The sequence below is a fragment of the Apis cerana genome, linkage group LG9, assembly GCF_029169275.1.
Source record: "Apis cerana isolate GH-2021 linkage group LG9, AcerK_1.0, whole genome shotgun sequence".
Classification (NCBI taxonomy): domain Eukaryota; kingdom Metazoa; phylum Arthropoda; class Insecta; order Hymenoptera; family Apidae; genus Apis; species Apis cerana.
In genome coordinates, this window is record NC_083860.1 from 1,554,036 (window position 1) to 1,569,969 (window position 15,934).

The window sequence follows — 15,934 nt, forward strand, 5'->3', positions numbered from 1 at the left end:
TATCTTAAGAAATTAAAAATTATAATTACATCTAAAACAAGAATAAAATTTTTCATTTAAGACTATGTTTCTGAAAAAATTAAGTTTGAATACAAAAGAATTTAATTAATTTTCAATTGAAATGAATTATTATTGTACTTTTATTATTATTATTATTATTATTATTATACAAAAATATACAAAAATAAAAGAAAAAGAAAAAATTAATTTTTTTTATTATCTTCTTCTTTTATTGTTTTTTTTTCTATTCAAGTTTTTGTTTTTAAAAAATCCAAATTTAACAAAAATATTATTGAAACACTAATTTTGAAATTTAATTTTTTTGAAAAATAATTTTAAAATAAAAAAAAATTTATTTTATATATATATTACTTAATCTTTATATATAAAATCTTCTATCAATAATCCATAATCAGAAATTAGTTCAATTTTCCTCTTCCTTCAATTTGACAAGTTTTCAGTTTTGATTTTCTTTAAAAGAATGCATGAAATTTGACATATTGATATATTTATATATATAAATATTGTAGTTATAATAATAGCTGTAGTTATAATAATAATAATATAATAATAATTTAATAAAAAAATATTATTCTCTTTTTTGACTTATTTTTATAAAATCATGTTTTAATTGTATTATTTATCTGACTTCATTCATTATAATTAACTAAAAAATTATTTTTGGTAATAAAAACAAGTAATTAAAAATAAATAATAATAGAAAAAAAATAGAAAGAAATATAAATGACAAATTACAAAAACAAAAATTAACAAGTTCTTGATATAATTATTTCAAAAAAATTTATAAAAAAATTAAAAAAAGAATATTTGTAATAATAAAAATTATAAAAATATATTCAATATTTTTATGTATTTTTTTTAATTAAAAAATCATTAATGATATAATAATAAAATAATAAATATATAATAATGATAAAAAAAATTTTTGGAATCAAATTTCAAAAGTTTAAAATTTATTTTTGGAATTATTATGATTTAATCATTTAATATGATATTTTATTTAGCTAACTCAATATATTATTTTTAGTTTATTAAATAATATCTTGATTAAAATCTTTCAGCTTTAGTAAATCTTTTATACATTTATATCATACAAAAAATTCTAAAAAATATTTTTTAAGATATATAATTAAATGTTTAAAAAAAACTTGTACAAATATTATTGTACAATTTTGCAATATGATATCAAAAATAAACAATCCTGAAATAATGAACAATCTTAACCATTGTAAAATTAATTAATAAATTAAAACAATTAAATTAGTGAAATAATTTTTAAAAAATTGCTTTAAAAATATATTTATGTACATATATATATAAATTTATAATTTTATATAAAACTATATAAAACTATATAAAAATAATAAAAAAGACTGTTTTATACTTTTGAACATTAAAGTTCAAATTACTTTAAAGTTTATATAAATACTACATATTTTATTCTTTATCAAAATTCTTTATATATAATTATATACTTTTAATTACCTTAAACAAAATATTTTGTGAAATATTTTAGAAGTATTTTTTAAACTTTTTTGTATTTTTATTCACTAAATAATTAACGAAAAGTGAATCATATTTCAATAAAATATATATAAAATATATTAAATAATGAAGTTTTTAACAAAAATCACTTTTATATTTATGTTTTTATAGAAAATCATTTTGAAAAATATTTCATGACATGAAACATTTATGACGTACATTCTTTGACATGAGAAGAAGATGAAAACAATTTTATTTTATTTTTAATAATATTTATTTAGATATACAAAATCTCTATTCTATACAAATATTGTATTCATTTATTCTGAAAATTATAATTATACAAATATAGAATAAATATATATTATATATTCATACATTATATACAATAATGTATCAATCGTAATTTATATTATGAATACTTTATTTATAATATAAACAAATATATTTTTATTTTATATTTTTTGATTTTATATATTCATTCATAAAATCAATATTTCAACAATAATTTGTCACTCTCCAAAAATGAGTTCAAAATGAGTAATAAAATTCATTAAATTAGAAACATGTTAAGTTCATAATAAAAAGTTGAAAAATATTTAATTTCTATTTATAAACATTAAATTAAATTCGAATAATGTTTAAAAATAAAATAAAAAAGACATAAATGAAAAATTAACACAAAAGAATATCTAATATAAGTATTTTATATTATATATATATATATATATATATATTATTTTGATCATATTAAATGATTTTAAATAATTCAAATTCATTTTATGTTATTCTCATTTAATAAAAAATATTAACTTTTAATAAATTACATATATATCTATATAAAACAAATATATAAAACAATTTTTAAATACGAAATGTAAGGTTAACTTTAAATTTTTCAACTTTCTATATATAGTTAGAACAAAGATGTATTAATTATAAGATGTCCATTTCAATATTTGATTATGTTACTTTTAATTTTTATTCATAGTATTTTTTTCAATATTCAAATATTTATTTTGAAGATATATTTACTTGAAAATATTTAATATAAATTTAAAAATATATTTAATTATGATTAGTTAGATATTAAACTTATAAGTTGTGTGTTGTGTGTGTGTGTGTGTGTGTGTGTGCGTGCGTGCGTGCGTGCGTGTGTGTGTGTGTGTATTAACTACATTTAGAAATAAGTTTAAAAATGTATTTTTTTTATTTATAGTATTGAAATTCATTGAATAAAAAAATTAAAATTATTGAATAAGGAAATTAAAATTATTGAATAAAAAAATTATTGATTTGATTTAATTACACATTTGTACATATGTAAATATATTTTAATATAAATTCATTTGTTTTTATTTATAAAATAAAATAAAATAAAAATGAAATTGTCCGTAAATTATATTATTTGATCAATTTAATTTTTTATAATATACGCCGTTTCATAAAATAATAAAACTAATGTACATACAACGCCCTCTAGAAAAAATAATTCATATTTATTTCTTCAATAAATATCGTTGAACGAATCTTCTCGTTTCGTCGACGGAAGTATACTCGTATATCAATTTGCGAATCAATAATTTCTACATACAAGCAGTAATACTATATACATAGAAAGAAATCAAAACAAATATAATTTAAAAACAACAAATAAAATTAAAAGGCATTAGAAAATTTAAAAAAATGCAAAAGAAAATTTAATTTAATCATTATGGAATTTCTTTTAGATTGCAAAGAAATTCCGGAAGTTGAGTAAAGTAAGAAGAAAGTCGCCATTTTGTGCTCATTGAGAAGGATAAAGACTTCGTGAATGACGGCTTGATTCAAGCTGAATAATTTTCGTGTAATTATTGTTCCTTTGTTTTTTCCTTCGCCATTTGTTCGGCTTTGCCGTGTTAAACAGCGTTGATGATTGGGATTCCGCGTGACGATCGACATAAGATCACGGTTAAAATCCGCAACAATATGAAACGGAGTTCTAGTCGTGACACTCCTCCTCCACGCGTCAAAAGAAGCAGATCATCGATGGGACGGTAAACAATTTTATAATATTTTAGATATTTTTACATTTTATTTAAATTTTCTTTTTTATATTTTTTAGTAGATTTTTTTTTATATATTTTTCATTTCATCAAACACATTTTATAAAATCATTTAAAAATATTTGAAAAATATTCAAATGTATATATTGTTAATTCATTTTTTGTATTAAAATATAATAAAAAATATTTTAATACTATTAGAAATTTTTTAATTTGCAGATATGATGATTCCAGTGATGAACGAATAACACCTGAAAGAATTCGTCGACGTAGTAGAGGTGCAAGAAGTCCTAGTCCTCCAACACGTGCCTCTTCTCATGCTCGTTATGTAGAATCAAGTTCTCATAGAGATGATTACTTAAGAGCACCCAGAGAATTACCTGCAGAACGTCCATATAGCTATAAAGTACTTTGTATCAGTTCAATTCACCCAAAAGCAAGTGATGAAGTGATAAAAGATACTCTTTACAGAGAATATAAAAAATTTGGAGATTTTTCTATTAGAATTTCTCATGAATTAGATGAACGTGTTGCATATGTTTGCTTCAGAAGTTCAGAAGATGCCAGAGATGCAAAGCATGCAAAACCAAGAATTATTATGTATGATAAAGTGGCACTTGTTGAACCAGTTTATGAAAGACCTGATACTTATCGTCGTCCAAGATCAATAACACCTCCTGATTATGATAGATACTATGCTAGAAGTCCTGGTCCAACAGATAGACATAGACCTTTAGAAAGATATGAAAGAGTTTATGGACCTCCAGTTGGATTGCCACCACCACATAGAGAAATGAGACGTGATGCAATTCCTCCTCCTCATCATGAATTTGTTAGACCACCAATTCATCATGGTCCACCTCATGTTCATCCTGGTCCACCTCATCATTATGGTCCTCCAAGACATATGATGATACGACATCCAGTTCATGGATTTGAACGAGTGGAAAATAAAAAAGATAAATTTCCAAATTACTTACATCATGTTTCTCCAGAAGATGATCCACTAGCAACAAGAACACTTTTTGCAGGAAATTTAGAAATTAACATTACAGAAGAGGAATTAAGAAGAATTTTTAGTAAATATGGAATTGTTGATGATATTGACATTAAAAGACCTCCACCAGGCACAGGAAATGCTTATGCTTTTGTCAGATTTCAGACATTAGATATGGCACATAGATGTAAAGTTGAACTTTCTGGACAATACATAGGAAAATTCCAATGTAAAATTGGTTATGGAAAAGCTACACCTACCACAAGAATTTGGGTTGGTGGTTTAGGTCCATGGACTTCTGTACCACAATTAGAAAGAGAATTTGATCGATTTGGAGCAATAAAGAAAATTGATTATATTAAAGGCGATAGTAATGCTTATATTCTATATGATTCAATTGATGCTGCACAGGCTGCTGTAAAAGAAATGAGAGGATTTCCTCTAGGTGGTCCAGATAGAAGATTGAGAGTCGATTTTGCAGATGTGACACCAGGATTTGGATTTAAACCAAGACCTTATCCAGAAGAAAGTGGAGAATTTAGACCAAGACCAGTAGATTATGAACCTTCTTATGATCCTTATCCACCAGACAGTGATTTTGGTTATGGACCAAGAGGATTTAGAGGTAGAGGATCTGCTCCATGGCATGAAAGAAGAGGTGGAGGAAGAGGTGGTTATCGTGGAACTTATCCAGAAAGTTATATGAGAGAAGAAGCTGATTGGTCAAGTCGTAGACCACCTCCAGAATTAGAATATGAAACACCAAGAAGTTTACGTCGATCTTTATCAAGAGAACCTGGTGTAGATAGATCAAGATCAAGATCTCCCCGAAGAAGACAAATTGATTCTGATTCAGATTCAGAGAATACTCGTAGTGGAATGCTTTCTACTTCTAGAACATTACCTGAAGTAGCAAGAAAATCAATAGCAGTTTGGCAAGGAGCATTAATTTTAAAGAATTCTCTGTTTCCAGCTAAATTCCATTTAACTGATGGTGATACAGAAATAATTGAGGCCTTGATGAAAGATGAAGATGGAAAACATATGTTGAGAATTACACAAAGATTACGTTTAGATCAACCAAAATTAGATGATGTATCAAAGAGAATTCAAACTTCTAGCTCACATGCTATTTTCCTAGGATTAGCTGGTTCAAGTACAGTTATATCTACAGATGATGCTAATGTACAAACCAGACCCTTACGCAACTTAGTATCATATTTAAAACAAAAAGAAGCGGCTGGTGTTATTTCACTTCTTAACAAAGATACAGAGGGAACTGGAGTACTTTATGCATTTCCACCTTGTACATTCTCCACAGAATTATTAAAAAGAACCTGTCCAAGTCTTAGTGAAGAGGGACTTAAGGAGGATCATCTGGTAATCGTCGTTGTTAAGGGGGGTAGCGCCTAAGTTTCTGATAATCACAAATTAGATATGTATATACTGGCTAAAGTGTTTAGTACCATCATGTTAAAAATTTAGTTTTTAAAAAATATAATATAATTTAAAAGTAACCTCAATTTGAGTCCATATCTTGGCAAACATAGTTCAAAGAATTCAAGAGAAGTAACGAATTTAATTGAAATATCAATACTCAGGGAAATTCAAGTTTCATTTTTTGAATCTAATTCCAACAATTGGAGGATGATGGACTATTCTGCAAAATAGTACTATATATTTTGCTTGGAATATGTAAGATTTTAAAAAGTTTATAATATAATATTTTTTATATTACTTTTCATAAGTTATTAGATTTTTTATTTCAATCATTTTAAATTTGTAAAAATAAAAATAATTTAAAAAATTGTTAAAAATTATACATAATATAATATAAAATTAATATAAATTATTTAAATTGAAGCTCCAATGAAAAATTGAATATCATATATTTTAAAAAATATTGAAACAAAATTTTAAAGAATTCAAAAAAAAATAATGCAAATTTTTTAAATAAATTATATCAACAGTAAATATTAAATAGTAAAATAGAATAAAAAAAATAAAGATATTCAAAATAAAGAGCTTTGTTAAAATAATAAAAATTAAGAATTTAAGAAATTCAATAGATTCAAGTAATTGTTGTTATAGTATATTTTTCAGATAAATTAATAAATCATAAATAATTCTTATTTTCCATTTTTTAGATTATAAATATTATTAAAAAGGTGACTAAACACACAAGCTTGTATATGCATAAAAAAAAATAAAATTATTATGAATCTGAATTGCTAAAAAAAAGTTAAGTTATAATAACAGTAATACTAATAATGATAACAATAATGATAGTAATAATAATAAGTAATGATAATTCTACAAACTATTATTTTAATTTTTGATTAAATATGTTGATTAATTTTTATTACAATACTTTAACTATTAATTACACACATGTATCTTTAATTTTCTTTATTATTTAGGAAAATATTTATAGTTTAGATAATATCAAAGCAATTCAGAATTCATTAAGTTCTGACGAAACATTTAATTAAGTTCTTTTAAATATCACAAATAATTCATAAGAAATTTAGATTTAATTTGTATTATAATTATAATTATCGGCTGCGTATATACATATAAATATATATACCAAGTGTGTATACACATACATAAATATGGGTATACACATATACATATATACAGTTCTTTCATATTTAAACGAAATTCTTCAAAAAAATATTTTATTTTTAAATATCATCTGTTGATTCTTTCTTAAAATACAAAATCATAATCATGATAAAGATGAAATATGAAAGATCTGGTTAAATTAGGTTAAAGCTATATTTGATACAGTAATTAAGTCTAATTAATTGTAAAGCTGCATTTTATGATTATGTAGAATTATCCGTGTGATATATGCATATAATACTTATATAAGTGAATTGTGCGGACGTGTTCTGAAAAGTGAACTAAAGAAAGTGAATAGACAGTATCTTTAAATAGCTCTCTGTGCTTTTCTCCCAGTGAAAAAAGACAGAATATAAAAAGACAGTGTTTGGTGATGAATATTTGAAAAGCATAGAAGAAAAAAAGCACGTGTACAGTGAAATGTAAAAAAAATCCAAGTGTTTGTGCTTGGCGACCACACTGTGACGCTCTTTTAAATTATTATTTTAAAAGTGCGTTATAGCAAGGCGCAACCAAAGGTGCAGTGGTTTAATAATACTATAGTGTCGGAACAACAAATAGATGACTATTACGCTGAGTCAATGCGTTCGTTATTCCTACTTCACCTACCAAAGTTTCAGTGGCGTCAAATGAAAATAATGATTGTTTCATTAGAAATGTAAATGATTTTAACATGAAGATGCATTAATAATTTCAGTGGCATTTAAAGATGTAACGACTTATTTAATAGAAAAAAAAATTTTACAAGAAGAAATATTTAGTTAATTTCAGTGGTATCAAAAGAAAATATGATTATTATATAGAAAAGTTTAATTATATTATTAAAAGAAAAAGATGCATGCTGTGACTTAATTGGTCGCATGGGTTGAACACAAGTTTTCTCGTGAAGTTGATCGTGAATTTGGTGGTGTGATTTTTCTTTGTTTTGTCAAGAAGATCTTTTTCATCTTGCTTAGACCAATTGTGTAATTAGTGTTATCTGTGGTCTGTGGCCATTTTTGGTTTCTTAATTTTGAAAAAATAACAAGCATTAAAGAAAAGAATAGTATTTCTATGTCTCGAATATTATAAAAACAATTGTGCCAAAAGTAAAAGTGAAAAATGGTCGGTGTCGTTTTAAAGTGTTTTTTTTTAATCCAACAGTTTTGTAAAAAAATTTACTAAAATTAAAAAAAGATTTGTTTCAGAAAACCACAACGAAAGGATAGAAGGATAGAAGAATTCATCTACGCTTTAATGTATTTGATACATTATTCGAATAAATTACTTAAATTGGCAAATATTTTAAAGCTCAATTTTTCTTAATATTAAAAAGATATATAAAATAAAATACACGTAATTAAATCCTTTGTTTATTATTTAGAAAAGTATAATAGTTTACTTGTGTTCATAATTAGTTCTTTTTTCATAATACAGTTCTATTTGAAAATAGAGGGTAATAATATTATATATATAAATTATATAAAATTAAATTAAAATAATATTAATTATAATGATGATATAACAGTAGAACATGAATATAATTATTCTTTTCTAGGACCAGGATTACCAGAAGTAGGGAAAATGGTCACCTAGGGAATTTAATGTCGTAAATAGAGACAATAAGTTGGGACTTCAGGAATTAATAACACATGAATAAATATTTTGTGGACGCGTATAGATTGTGAAAATGTTAATATTATTAATTTTGCATGATGTACTTAAATTATTAATCTATATAGCTCCATATAACATCTTTTTTTTCCTATAATAGGGAGTTTTTACTTATTTTAATTTTAGAAGTAAAATCTAAATATTTTTTTAGTTAAATTTCTTTGAGATTGGCAAATTCACTAGAATGCAGTTTTTTTTTTTATATTGATGCAATCTAATGGAAACTACTATATTGCCGTAGATTGTAAATGCAGAATCATCCCCACCTAAATATATAATATTACTACCTTTCCATAAAAAGACTGCCATAAAGAATAACAGTGCCATCTAATGATGTAAGTAAAAAATGATTCTTAATATTTTAACCAATGAAAAATTTGCACTTTGATATAGTAAATTTTCAATAATTTTATTAAACTTAATTATTGTTTTTTTATATAATAATATATAAAATAATATAGTTAAACTTTTTTTAATATAAACTTAAATTTTTAATTTAATTTATAAACAAGCTTTAACCGACATTTTTGTACCAATTTTTATTTTTATTTTGTTCTAAAATCTAAATTCATAAATATATTAATAATATATATAACAAAATAAATATATAGTATAATATAAAGTAAATATATAGAATGTTTGGAAAAAGAAAGAAAACTTAAGAGATAATTCTAAAGAATAGAACAGATATGAGATATAATTGATATACAAAATATCTATCTACCAATATTTATTTTTCAAATTAGAAGGAATTTAATTTTGCATAAATATCGATAAACAGAAATAGCTTAGTCTTTGTTTTGCTTTATTTAGTATAAAATTAAATCTCTTGTAACTTCAAAAATAAACTTGACAAAAAACAAAAATTAACATTTTTAAATTCCAATTTTTATATTTATTTTAATCTATAGAATAATCTCTTAAATTTTTTCTCATTATTTTTCTGTATAATTATAATTGCACATTTGTATTGAATTTAAATTTATATTACTTCAATTCCTAAGCATTCTATAAATATCAACTTCAATTTTTAATAACTTATGCTTTTATGAATTTTTATGGTTTTTAGGATTTTTAAAATATTTGTAAAAAATGGTGCTATTACATTATATTTCGTCCATATAAATACATGACAATGATCGACATGTATATCAGATATGATTGCCACTTATAAATCATAACAGCTGGCAAAATGTATCAAATATACTTATCGGTATCATTTCAATTGTTCAAGGATTGTTTTATTTTTATGGATCAGGATTTTCAGTAGATAAATATTAGATGTGATAATTTCCAAATTCCAAATTCAATATAGTGGTAATTATTTTTGCAAATATCTCGAAAATCGCTGATCGATAGTTAGATATATAAAAGAAAATTGTTCAAAATCTTTCCTTCTGTAATATATTTCAAAATCAAAATTTATATAATAATTTTGTTAAGTTTATTCAATTCATTTATATTTTTTTTTATTATAATTTATTTTTTTATTATTTTTATCAGAAATGTAAATTTTATTACTTATTGATTCATGCTAATGCAAAAATGAAAAAATTAAAATATAGTTTTTTTTCCTTTCTTAAAATAATTTACATTAAATTTTTTAAAACTTATTTGTTATTTGTTATTTTAACATTTGTGGCTTTGTGATATAATAGCAATTGATAATTGAATATCATGTAGTTTTCTCATTTCTATATATATTATATAATCTTCAGAATGATTTGTATTATTCAAAAAGTTCTCTTTAAATTTATTGCAATATATTTTTCATTATGAATCACATATATTTGTTATATATGATTTCAGCTTGATGTTATATTACAAATAATGAAAGATACTTTTATAAAAATTCTGATAATATTTAATATTTAGTATTTATTTATTTTAAAAAATATATTTTTATTTTTTCAATATAAATAATAAATGATTATAATATAAAGAAATATTTGTTTTTGTTTTTTAATATCTCTCATATAAATTTTCATTAAATTTTCATTAAATTTAGCATATGCTAGTTAGATATTTTTTTGTCAAATCAAAATCATATATTTGAATTTCATTAGATTTTATACATGAAATAATGAAAACAATCTAAACAATTAATTCAAACAGATAATATAAGATTTCACCTTATTAAAGATATATAACAAATATTGTATTCTAATGACAATTTTCTGATATTTAAACATTTTTTTATTTAATGATGTTGAATTAAAAAATAGCAAACTGATAAAATTTTCTTTTTTTTTTTTAATAAACATCAATCAATAAAATATATTAAATAATCCAAATTATATTATTATATTAGGACTAATTTATCGCGATTTGCGCATATATATGTATATATATGTATGCATAAATATATAGCAATATTTTTTTCTAATATATTTTACTTTTAAAATAATAAGATTTATAAACAAAGAATAAAATAAATAAAATTACATATTGTATAATAACAAAACTTTATTAAACATAGTGTTAACAATATTAGGAAATTTTTTTTTCTACTTTCTTGTTATTATGTAAATTTATTTTTATGTTAAACCATATTTAACGACATTCTTAAATTAAAAAAAAATGCATTGCAAGTTTTTTTTTATACATATGCATTATTTTTAATAGAAAAATATTTCTATTATTAATTAGTTCAAAAATGAAAAAAAAATTTTTAATCAATGAGATGAAATTGTTCAACAATAGAGATTTCTAAAAAGAAAATAATTTATAAAAAATTATTTATTTTATTTAAGATTTGAAACTTTCTAAAAAAAAAGGAACTTTTCTTATATCAATAATTTTCTAAACTTTAAATAGTTAGTAATTCGGTGCAATTGTTTTTGCAATAAAAATATTCTTTCTATATAATATATTATTATTTATTTTTTATATTTATTTTAATATATTTTATTATTTATTTTAATATATTTATTTTTCTTCTAATTCTAATAAATAACTATATAAGCTTCATTTACTCAAAAAATAAATATGTAACATATGAAATATGAAAATTTATAATTTATGATATAAAATGTTTGATATAACTAGATTCAGATAGTTCTTTAAATAGATAGAAAATAATTTTATGCATAATACATATTTATTCTGAAAGATGTTTTGAAAATTTAAAAATTATTTTTATTTGTTTTAAATACAACTCTAAATTTTATTATTTGAATTTTAATTAAAATAGATACCATTTAAATCCATGATTTTTTTTCAATGGGATTCTAATGAAAAAATACTTTTTTTGAAAAAGTTTAAAAAAAAAAGTAATAGATTTTTTGAAGACTTAAATTATAAAAGTTCTGTTTCTAAAGATTTTTTAATGCAAAAATGAAAATCTGTTGAAGAGAATAGAAAGAATGGAAGAGATGAGAAAGAATTTTGTAACCTAATTTATGAAAGTTTCTGTATATTTCTGCATTTTTCTATATAAATAATTTATAAAGAAAAAAAATTTGAATTTAAAGAATAATGAATATATTGAAAATAGCTTGATTAAAAAATTAAAAATTTATTAAAAATTTATTATCTTTTCTAGCAGAATATAATAAACTTTTCAAACATACTAAATTTACAATCAAATAATTAAATAAATCTCCAACCAACCGAACTAATACTTAAATATTGAATATATACAAATTTAACATTTCATGTGACATAATCTAATACGAAAGAATTATTATTTTAAATATAAAATTTCTCAAAATATAAATTTCTTTAATTTTTTAATTTTTTAAATCATTTATTTTATTGTATATATATAACAAACATTGAACTACTTTTTTTATTAATAATGTATAGATAAAAAAAAATATAATATAAAATATTTAATGCTTAATATTAATAAAATAAATAATTAAAAAAAATTTTTTTAAATTCATATTTTAAGAATTTTAACATTTATACATTTATTTTAAAATATATATTTTATATGTATATAATATTATATATTTTGTATATTTTGTATGTAATGTATGTAATGTATGTAGCAATAATAATTTTTTTAAATTTTAAATATAAAAATAATAATTTTCAAAATGTGTACATATAGAAAAATAAGAATTTACAAAATATATATATTACAAAAAAGATTTTTTATTAAAAGATAAAGATAAAATAATAATGATTATATAATGACCATATAATAATGATATCAATGACATACTATAAATATATCAATTTATACATTTCTATTTATTTGTTAAAATTATTTCTAAAAAAAAATATGAAATTAAAGATTCATCAATATATATCTCAACACAAATATTTTTATTAAAAATTATTTTCAAAGAAAAAAATAATTATTAATAAGAAAAATTAATTTTCATGAAAAATGTGCAATACATAATAAACAAAATAATTAACATACTTATGAGTTTTTTTCTTAAAATATTCTTTTTAAAATTTTTAATGCATATATAAAATATATATTATATATACATACAAATATATATAAATAAATATAAATATATATTCATTATATTTAATATGAATATGAAATAATTAAAAAAATAATTTTTTTAGTAAATAGAAAAAATCAAACAGGGAACATCATTCTATAACATTAATTATAATATATTAATTCTAATAAAATTTTATATATAAAAATTTTATATATATAAATAGAAATGTAGGAATTCTATTTTTCTTGCTGGTAATTTTAGAAAATAATGTAAAAATAAAAGTAAAAATAATGTTTAAAAATGTAATGTAATGTAATATTAAGAACTAAAAAATTATAATTTAGAAATGAATTGTATAATTAAAAAATGAATTGTAATTTTATATTTATTTTGAATTTTAGATTTAGATTTTAAAAAATATAAAATTTTTTGGTCTTTCACTTAAAAAATTACAATTTTGTGGTTGTATTATTATTCTGAATAATGTAAGTATATAATATAATAGATAATATAATAATATAATAGAATTTTTTTAATTTTTAACAAATTTTTACTTATTATAATTAAAAAAAAACTAGCTATCATTATTTATTTTTTATTTTGATAATGTTTTAGAAGTATTATTTTTAACAATACTATTTTCAATTATGATAGTAGAAAAAAAAAGATTTAGAAGAAGAGATTTGCTATAAAAATTAAATAAAAGATATTATATAACAATTAAATATGACAAAAAAGCATTGCAAATATATATATATTATTATATATTATTATTATTTAATATCGATGTTTTTACTTTTACGTATCATTCTATCGAATGATATATATTGCATATTTTAATATCGATATCAATATCAATTCATTCATACTAATCATATATCAGCTTCACACCTGTGAAATAACTTTATATAAGATTGACACAAGCAAACGTGCAATTTTTTAGCGCCATCTAGCGAAAATTTTTTAATATTTCCTGTGAATATTAATATTCATATAATATATATATTAATATTTTTAAAGAAAATATTGCTATAAAATGATTTTATAATATTTATCTAACAATAAAAATAAAAATTTGTTCAATGTATTAATTAATGAAAAATTTTTATAGAGTATATTATCTTATAATGATTAAAACTTTTCGTTTTTATTGTACATATATTTAAGTTTTATTAAATTTCTAGTTTATTTAATTCTAGTTTATTTTTTAAAAACTAAAAATAATTATTAAAGGTAATATTAATATCTATAATTTTAATCATTTTTAATTATATACTTATAAATTTAAGAAAAATTATAATTAATGTGAAATTATAATGAAATATAAAAAAAAAATGATACTTTATTTTATAATATTAATATTAATAAATGTAATGTAAAATTATATAACTATATATTATTTCAAAGAAATTTTTTTTCCTTTCAATATATTATATATATTCAATTATATATAATTCCTTTTTAAATTATTTTACTAATTAAATTTTACGTTACTTTATAAATTCAAATAGCATAATTATTTATTAACATGAATATTTATTATAATAATTTATTATTAAATTTTTGTGCTTATTAAATAAAATATAATTATGCTATAATATAAAATATGATTATTCTAAAAGATATTATTCTAAAAAAAACATCTTTATTTTGCAAATATTTATAAAATCTTAATTACAGTATTTCTAAGAGACAAAATTCATAAAATTTAATGAACTTTCTATATGCATATGAAACGTTCAATATCATATATAGTTACATAAAATATACTTCATTAAAATAGAATATCGTAGTGAAATTTAATAAAATATAATTACAAAAAATTTATTAATATTCATTTTCTTATTGCTTGTTTTCAAGATTTTACTTGTGTATATAACCTTAAAATTATAACTTTAAAAAAGCATCCAATTCTAAATAATAATTTTAAACATATTTTTAATGTTTTTTGTCACATATTCTTAATCAAAATTAGTTTTTCAATTTTTAAAATTATTTGATTTTTATTTTTATTAATCTTATTGTTTTCTTTCTTCTGTTATATCATTAGTAATATAATGTAATATTAAACAGCAAATAGAAAAAAAATATCAATTTTAATTCATTAATTATTATTTCTATAGAAAATATAAATGATAAAAAATTTGACAATATTTTTTATAATAAATTTTATAATAAATTTGGGTCCCTTTAATTAAAATGTAATATTATATTATACATAATTTCAAAAAGGGATTCATTAAATGCATATTATATCATATATAGTATCTCATATCATATTATGCATAATAAAAAAAAAAAAACAAAAAAGAAAAATTTTTATTCTAAATTTGTCTTTTTTAAACTATAACTGGAAAGCTTCTTATTTTTATTGTATTTTACAATTATGATTGCAATATTTATTGCAATTCCTATTAATTTACATTATAAAATTACTTCTAAAGAATTATACTTTATAAAAAAACTATTACTTTATATTATAAATTTTAAAAAATTAATTTATGATTTAAATTTATAATTCCATGATACATAAATGATCATAAAACTTTTATATTATATAGAAAATTATTTTATGTTCGAAAACAATTTAAAACTGTATGAATATAATGAATAATTAATAACAAATACATAAAAAATTAGATATTTAGAGTGCACCATTAAAATTTTCTATATTAATAGTATATATGCAAATTTAA

General features: G+C 20.0%; 1 protein-coding gene across 3 annotated transcripts; it reads left to right on the forward strand.

Annotated features, from left to right (window-relative positions):
• The first annotated feature begins 1,761 nt into the window (after nt 1-1,761).
• LOC107995321 (RNA-binding protein spenito) lies at nt 1,762-15,558 on the forward strand. 3 transcript variants are annotated; one of them, XR_003696535.2, is made up of 4 exons: nt 1,762-3,542; nt 3,771-5,928; nt 8,714-8,847; nt 9,071-15,558. XR_003696535.2 is itself a non-coding variant. In XM_062079843.1 (3 exons), exons 1-3 carry the CDS (start codon nt 3,418-3,420, stop codon nt 8,732-8,734), a joined length of 2,304 nt encoding a protein of 767 aa, XP_061935827.1. In that variant the 5' UTR covers nt 1,762-3,417; the 3' UTR covers nt 8,735-15,558. The 3 variants fall into 3 exon arrangements, 2 of the variants coding, with proteins under 2 accessions (XP_061935827.1, XP_016908247.1); XM_062079843.1 differs by having other exon boundaries at nt 8,714-15,558; XM_017052758.3 differs by lacking the exons at nt 8,714-8,847; nt 9,071-15,558 and having other exon boundaries at nt 3,771-8,520.
• Nucleotides 15,559-15,934: the final 376 nt, after the last annotated feature.